The sequence below is a fragment of the Sinocyclocheilus anshuiensis genome, unplaced genomic scaffold (genome assembly GCF_001515605.1).
Source record: "Sinocyclocheilus anshuiensis isolate Anshui unplaced genomic scaffold, SAMN03320099.WGS_v1.1 scaffold131, whole genome shotgun sequence".
NCBI classification, from domain to species: domain Eukaryota; kingdom Metazoa; phylum Chordata; class Actinopteri; order Cypriniformes; family Cyprinidae; genus Sinocyclocheilus; species Sinocyclocheilus anshuiensis.
In genome coordinates, this window is record NW_015548193.1 from 297213 (window position 1) to 306189 (window position 8977).

At 36.2% G+C, this 8977-nt stretch overlaps 1 protein-coding gene across 1 annotated transcript in view; it reads right to left on the minus strand.

The window, feature by feature from the left end:
* The window catches only part of LOC107653127 (galactose-1-phosphate uridylyltransferase-like), a 145282-nt gene that overhangs the window by 116036 nt on the left and 20269 nt on the right, over positions 1-8977 (minus strand). The window contains exon 7 of the mRNA XM_016439763.1: positions 302-424. Coding sequence (XP_016295249.1) covers positions 302-424 — 123 coding nt within the window. The remainder of the gene's footprint in view (positions 1-301; positions 425-8977) is intronic.

An 8977-nucleotide genomic window follows, 5' to 3' on the forward strand; every position in this document is an offset into this window, starting at 1 on the left:
CAAGTACCCCCCCCCCCTTGGTGCCGGCCCAGTCTGGAGGTTGCCCGTAAAGGTTTGACTTCAATCCTACCAGCTGAAAAGTCCCCAAAACTGCTTAAAACAATCAAACTACACCATTTTGTCCAGCTCAGTGGCCAGCCAAGACCAGCTAACCACCTTATGTTGTTTTTTTTTCCCCTCAGCAGGGCTGTCAAAAGCACTCACACTATGGTGGTGAGAGCCTTTACAAACGGTCTATAGGGAGTTTTAATGCTGACAGACTGCTGAGGGCTATGAACTGTGTCTTCTGTGGGTGTTTTACCTGTGCTTGCGTCTCCATTCGAGCATACTGGAGCAGCAAAGGCTCTCCGTGCTTCTGCAGGAAGTCTCTCTGACAGCGCTCCGCCAGCGCCGCTTCGTTGGGAAGAAAATTACTGGCCCAAACCTGGAGAGAGAAATGGGAATAGCACAAAGACGTGAACCTGTGTAGGAAGTCTCGCTAATCAGACTCTGTTGATACAGAAAAAAAACTTTAGAACTGCTTTCAGGAACAAAACAACATTTCGGCCTCAAATAATCACAAAAAAAAATCCCTTCCAGCTATAAAAATAACTAGAACCGCAAAGCAAGCCTGTATTTTACGTATGCAAATTGATAGCACATTATGTGGCCATCGAAGCACGGAGAGCATGGAAACACATCCAAATATACTTCGCAACGAGTGGAGTTGGTACTTGGCGATAACACTTCTCCCATCTTTAGCCTCGTAGAGATGATTTAGGGAAAGCAGTTGGAAAAGACGCTTTAAAACATTCATCTTTAGAGCCGCTAAAGACACCCTGCGCTGCCCAGAGAGAGTTCTGACACCGTATCCCATACATCTTCAACAAAAAAGGCTGCTGAGAGAGATTCTGTTTCTCCAATACTTCTCCTCAAAACCGGAGCTCCCACGAGAGCTCTCCACAAACGTATCTTCCTGAGGAAAGAAACTTGGTCATTACTCACTTCCGAGACAAATGCGATTTTCTGCAAAGAGATGTCGAGTTTTTGGGCTCTCAATGTTAGCAATTTAAAGTAGTGTCACACACACACACACACACACACACACACACACGCATGGATGACTCTCTCAAGGGTCTTTTACATGAATTTACCACAATATTTTGCAGTTAATTCCAGTTCATAAAACTTTGGAAGCAGTATGTTAAAGAGGATAAGTGTAATATTTCAGATGGTTTTTCCAAGACTGCACTGTAAAAAATGAGTGTAAATTCAACAGTAAAATATTGTAAAAATGCTACGAAAAAAAAACTGTTAATAGGTAAACAGTAAAGCCTTGTTCACACTACACGACTTAAAACGTCGGCAGATCGCTGTGCTGTTCAGACTACATGACTTCTTGGCTGTCTTAAAGTCGTTGTAGTGTTCACACTACGCAACACTATGTAAATGATCCGCAACAGGGGGTGACACACTACACGAGCTTTCAACGACTCTGTCACCAAACGACTCTATCCCATCCCCAAACCCCGTTTTGTCACGAAAACACACGCGAGAAGTTGAACGGGAATGACGCGAAACAACAAGTAAAACAGGAGTTGTTTATTTGAAAATGAACATCGGGAAGAAATTAGTGCTGTAAGCTGTTTGCGCGATGAAAAAAAATGTGCTCCATTTCTTGTGTCCTAATTTTTCTTAAAGCCGTGATGTATACATGTGGGGGTGTGTTAGAACGAGGCATTTTAGGTAGGCGTGGTTGACTCTTAACTTTTATAAAGAATATCTCTTTGGATTTGAGACTTTAGTCTTTGCAACTTTACAGATCTTCTTTATGCACCAAGAGCTTGTAACACTCCAAAGAGAAAGGAAAAATTGAAATCGCATCATATGACCCCTTTAAAGTTTCAGAAATGCATCCAACTGCATTCATTTCGCATTTAGAGGTCTAATAAAAAGTCTCTTTTCAACAGCAGTGGGTAGATACGATAAGTTAAGATAAGTTTTCCGATAGATACGTCTAGCTTTTCATCATTGCAAACTGTTGTGAAAGATATCTCAGAGATGACAACATCGCAAACAAAACAGGATGAAATGCTCCGAAAGAATGCATTTTTTTCCACAGTGAAAGTCGAGCTACATGAAATTCAGACTGGTGATAAATGGCAGAATGAGTTTGAACACTGTGAAATATTCCCTGTGTGCGTGGTCATCGCTGACTAATGTGACATTACTGGAGAAGTTTAACGCTCACAGTCAATCATCGAGAAGCTAATTCTAATTATTGTGTGTGTTTCCATTATCCATCATAATCCACAAGGGAGAAGTTGTTATAACTAAGAGACAAATTTCTGTTTGCCTGCTGCCAAAAATAATTTAAAAAAGCAACTGTGAAAATGAGCTCTCCAGCTAAATTATAAATTAGACTCTCTGTGAGAACTGACTTCTACTGGGTTACCGACGATTGCAAATAGAAGTATTTCCACACTCTTTTTCAGAGCATCCACTTCCTGCAGAATCTAATACATACCTCTGAGAGATTCTTTGACCTCAGTTTTCTTGCGAACCATTGATTTGGGTCTTAAAGTCAAGCTCCACAGCTCTAAATGCACATTTGAGACTGATCTGACCTCTCGGGTTAAACAGGTTTTTGACTGAAGCCTTACATCAAAAGGCATGAAGGACTGAATGTCCTCCAGTTCTTCTGTAACACTATTAAAACTGGTTTATAACTACACAACTGACACGTCTTAGCTTTGGCATCTTCTGACACATTTCTGACATCTTAGCTTTGACAGATGGGTTTTTTATTTAACAAAGTTAGAAATTCAAACCCAGCAAGTAGGGCTGCATGATTTGGAGGGGAAAGAAAATTGATTTGTGATTTTTCAGATAAAAATTGTTATTGTGATTTAAAATGCAATTTATAAATAAATAAATACGACTACTACTACTAAATAACAATATTAAGATAAATAAAAAGCAAAATAAGAAACATCACTATTGTAATATTTTACTGTAAAATCAAGTACACTGAAAAAATGCCATATTTACAAGGAATCAGCAAGAATTAACTGAATTAAACTTAGAAATATTACTACATTTTTAAATTTAAAGACTGAAATAGTATTTTCTTGTAAGATATACTCCAATAATCATTTTTATTTACAATTTCAAATAGATAAATAAATAAATATTTTTTTTTTTACAGTGTATTAAAGAAAATTAATGACAATTTTATTTTACATTACAACTGTAAAATTACAATATTAATAATATGGCTGTTTTAATTTCATAATTTCACAATTTCGATTTTATTTGTATTAATCTTGCAGCCCTATCAGCAAGAAATAAATCCAACTTCTTACAATTTCTCTTTAAGGTCAAAATAAGGTCATAAAAGTGATTGTATTATTATTTAATAATGATAATTAATAATAAGTTAAATAATAATAATAATAATTGAAAAAATGATTATATAATAATAATAAATAATAATATTGTTTATTTTATTGTCTTATTTATTGTATTATTTAGAATAATATGCATCCATGAGTCACTCAGAGCAACCATGTGTATTAAGAAAATAAACAGTGTAATTCTAAATTCCATTTGGATATTAAATACCTTCAGTGAAGTGAAACCACATAATGACCAGTGAAATCAGTCATACTATAACGTTGCAAAACATGCTAGAGTTAAAACAAGACCCTTGCAGCCAAGAGTGTTGAAACCATCATAAGAAAGAATGAAAATGACTCATTATATCACCTAAATCCAACATCGCTGCTTCATTTAGGAATGTGTTTTTCCCCCTGCAGTTCACTTTTATAATGCAGTAAAAATTAAATAACATTTGAGAAAAATCAAGGTTGTTCTTTTTAAAGGCCTCTGCAATTTCCAACAAACATCTGGAAGCGAGCAGCACTTTGTTTGTCCGTGTTTATTCTGCTTTTGGAGGAGATGGGCCAAAATGTCTGAGCTTGCTTGGATTTCTGAAAATGAAGGATTTTGAAAGGAAAACTAATCATTACTCGTGGGTCACATCTCGAATCACCTCATCATATTTAGGGTGATTTCTACAGGGGAGCTCGGAAGCGGCCAGCGCCTGCATTAAAAGCAGACGAATGGAGCCGGGTTAAAGAAGACTGATTCATATTCTGTAATCACTTAATCTTTCACTGTTGGATGCTTTTCAAAGATGTTTTTCCAACTCGTGTTCCATGACATTGTGGGAAACTGTGGAGCAGAGGCACACCTGCTGTTCACCAATAATTAGGCAATTAAGATTTGCTTAGTGCAAAACTCTGTAACATCAAGCCTCATTCATGAAAAATGAGCGGAGCAAATGTCTGTGTAAGTTGTTCCTAAGACTACGCTTACGTCAAATACATTTGAATACTACGATTATGTTCCTTGCATTTATATCAGTGCCACTGCAACACCACTACTGAATCTACAGCACGAATCATACAGAGTGTAGAAAGATTCTTGAACTAATGGTTCCTATGAGCCGGATCTTTTTAGTTCATCATAAACAGCCACCAATATAGTGTAATCTAATTCCAAATAATTCTTTTTAGAGAATTAAAAAAAATACAAACAAAGTAACTAGCATTGTTCAATTACCAAATAAATTGATTCTAAAACAGATTATGTTTAGTGAATCAAAACCATAGAGTGCAAACCAGAATCCAAACTAATTCCAACCAATTGACTCTAATAGTATGAGCCAGTTCTTTTTTTAGTCTATCAAACACATACGGTTAATAAAGTCTCTGAAAAGTCTGGTAAAAATCCATAAGAATTCTATGTAAAACAATTTAGCAAAAACCATTTATTTTATTATCGAAATTACTAAAATACTCAAACATTTGGACATGTGCGTTTCTTTTTTAGAAATATATCTTCCTCAAAACTACTAAGAATTGAATAATTAACTGAATAGTTAAGCTGGAATCATTAATCGGAAACAGAATCAGGAAAAAAAAAATACATTCCTTATGATTCCCATCCCTAGGGATAAACCAGAATGCTCACATTAGCTTGGTTGATTATAATTGGCCCATTACAGTTTGTTGCGAAGTTTTGCAAAACAATTTGAACAATTCAGCTCCATTAAACATGGAAACTTACTAGATAGCAAAAGTTAAAATTTGTATTATTTATATACTATTATAGCATTTATTAATTTTTTTAATTCATTTTTTTAATGTTTGAATTAGTTTTTATTTTTCTATTTTCAGGTTTCATTTTTTATTTTATTTTTTGCTATGTGCTTTTGTCAGTTTTTGTATGTTTGTATTTTTATTATTTATTTATTTATTTATTTTAATATTTAATATAGATTTAATCTATTTTCAGTTTTATTTCAATTAAAGGGGACATCGGAAGTTTGAGTATGATTGTTTAGGGTCGTCATGAAATGTCTGTAACATACTTTGGTTAAAGTTACTCAATGGCCGTGTAAAACAGCACCCTCTTTACCTTGTCACCCTCTTTACTTTAGTTTTAGTGAACAACTGATAACAATAACACAGTGCTGAGGAAACCTTCAATGTCTCTATTCCTCTGTGGTGGAATGAACCTCCAATAAAAATACAAAAAATAATAATAATAATAAAAAGCTTCTTCTCTAGCTTGCTTTATAATCTAATTGTCTTTTAAACCTGGCATTGTGTATTATGACTATTGCTGACTCTATCATTGCTAAATGCATAAATGTCAAATGTAAGAAATTAACTTATTTAATTATAGCAGGCCAGCATAAGGCATTTTAGCCCAACTGTGGTAATGAATGGTAGTCATTCTGCTCATTTGCATAAAGTTCAATTGTGCTCACCTTTGTCTTGTTGCTAATTGTCACTGATGTTACTGATTAAACCGTTGTAGAACTATTCTTTCCCAAACTGTCACATTTTGTGCTTTCCGAAGCATTTACACATCGTCACTATCACTGGTGTTCGCTCAACCCGCCCATTGCTGCAACTACGTTTTGTGCTTTACAGAGCATTCACACAGAATTTAATTATTCTCATGTTTCATGATCAAGACCCACTGGAGATAAAAGGCCTCTGGTGGTTTTCTGCTTGCAAACCACTGTCAGTGTGAACGTACCTTAAGTGGGACGTTTAGGTACAGCAAGTCAACAGGTTCTCCAGCCCGAGGTGATGACTACTTAAAAAAGCCCTCTCTGTATCATCGTTTTCATAATTGCTTTCACACCCGCTCACGTGAAGGCCTTTAGTTATGCGCACTTAATGACAGCGCTATTCCCTCAGAGCTCCACGCAACCTTTGAGGCTAGAAAAGTTCACACAGGTAAGCACTTTGCTCAGAGAGCTATTGAAAATGAGGCTGGTGTGCTTATGCATTAAACATTAAGTCCCTGTAGACGGAAGAAAAAGAAAAACACTCGTTTAATCGAGTTAAAAATTAAATAAAATCCTTTGCGGCAGTGAAATCATAAAGCCCATCTCTCTCTCTCTGTTTTTAAAGATAATACCGGGCGGCCATGGGAATCTGGCATTGCTTTAAACAAGCGGTCGGCAGCTCCTCTGTATTCCGGCTGCTGATTTGAATGTCAGGAGTGATAAAGGAGGAGTCGAGAACGAGGAGATGGACGGAGGGGGAACTAATCGTGCAGTCTTCACGCACCCGTCCGGTGGCCCTAGAGGCCACGTTTATTAACCTCGGCGAAATAAAACGCCAGACAGTGGTCCATCACTCTCTAGAACAGCGAAGCACACACACACACAAAAAAAAAAAAAAAACAAAAAGAAACCACGTCTCACAGCCAGTAAATATGCTAGCAGGGACAACATCAGAGATATTAAAAAGAAGCGTGTGACGCTATGATTTTCAGGCCTGACCCACAGGCAATACCGGGAAGGCAACAGTTCTCCCAAGTTTTCAAATGTATATTCTTAACAGATGGCTCAGATGATTGACGTTTCCTGACGTATGCCTATACTATTTATTTCCTGCCTGCGTCGGAGCTCAGGAGAGCGGCGGATTGACTTAGCATTTGGAAAGGCATCAGACGGAGTTCCAATAGAACGTCAATCACACCTCACTGCAGACCGCCAATCTCTCTCCTTGCCATTTCTCTGCTATCTCTACTGCTAGCTGTGTATGTAAATTCAAAGATAAGACAACATTATACGCAACATCCCTTCATGCAGGGATGAACCAGAGACGCGCATCGTCACCAGAATGGGTTTAAGCTATTGAACAGAATCATAAAAAGAGAAGATTAATAATTCTTCAGAGTCTAATCATAATTGTTTGTCAAGCCAGGTTGTTTGCTGCTGGTTCTCATAATCAGAAAGACTGTGAGCTCTGGATTTCAAATTCTCTGTGAAAATATCCCTCATCTTGAGAGGTTCTACACGCATGTTATGTTTTTTATCAGTGAATTGATTTAATCAACCACCAAACCACTAATTTAGCTGTCATATATGCTGTCTTTGACATTCTTAATAAATTTTTGAGGAGGAAATTGGTTGGCAATCAGCTATTTATCAAATCTGGTGGAAATTATGTATTAGTATTAAAATTAAAAAATATATATTTCTGTTTACACCAAAATCTCCATCCTATCAGTGTGATGCATCATATTGGCAGCATGATTTCCCCAATCTGGCTTCATTTTAACCTCACTCAGGCACAGGTAATTCACACATGCAACTTTCATCCCTCTCTTCCTCTCTCGATAATTAATTCAAATCAATGCTATAATTTATTCAAATAAACGTGATCTTACTGCTCTACTTCATCTCGGTGTCTGATTTGAAGCAGGCAGAATGCTAGATCTAAAGAGCCATAACAAAAATAAACGTCATATTGCGCTGCAAACATCATTGACAGCTTTAATTAAGTTGTCAGTGCCGGCAAATGACCATGATATAAGCAGGATAAACCATGGCTAGCAGTGCATTAAAAGATTGTAATGCACAAATGTGGAGGCAAAGAACCACCCGACACAAAACATCAAATCATCTGGATCATGTGACACTGAAGACTGGAGTAATGATGCTGAAAATTCAGCTTTACATCTCAGGAATAAATTACATTTGGAAATATATTCAAATAGAAAACATATTTAAAAAATAAATAAATAACAAAAAAACATTACTATTTTATCTGTTTTCGATCAAATAAATGCAGCCTTAGTAAACATAAGAATCTTCTTTCAAAAACATAAAGAAAAAATCGTACTGACCTCAAACGTTTAAACAGCATTAAATATTCTAAATAATTCTATCTACGGATCTGCCGATCATGCATGTCAGTACTTTAATATGGAAATGACAAAAATATAGAACCTATATTTTCTATAGAATATAAAATTAAAAAATAAATAAATAAAGTGAAGCTGGTTTGTGTTCATATTATATGTTATAAGTCTATTATTAACCTAAAAGTGACTAAAAGTTAACCTGAGTAACTAAAAGTAAACTACATGCAGACACCTTCTTAGGCAGTCTAAATTCAGTTTGGTTTAAAGGGGTCTGGAGGGGTAATTAAGTTCTGTATTAGTTACAAAATATTATTACTTACCTATAAGGCCCTTAATGGGTTAGCTCCTGCGTACCTAACTAGTCTTCTACCACGCTACAATCCATCACGCTCCCTAAGGTCGCAAAACTCTGGACTTTTGGTAGTACCTAGGATAGCAAAGTCCACTAAAGGAGGTAGAGCTTTTTCACATTTGGCTCCCAAACTCTGGAATAGCCTTCCTGATAACGTTCGGGGTTCAGACACACTCCCTCTGTTTAAATCTAGATTAAAGACACATCTCTTTGGCCAAGCATTCAAATAATACATCTCATAATCTTGTACTGCAGTTATATCTGATCAAATGCACAATATTATTCTTTAGTTTGGGTTCAACAAATAAATTTTGCTTGGTTGGAATAGCAGCTACTCTAATTATGTCTCTATTTGTTTCTCTGTTTCTGCTGGGATTGACATCCCGTGGTAACTAGGATTTACACAAG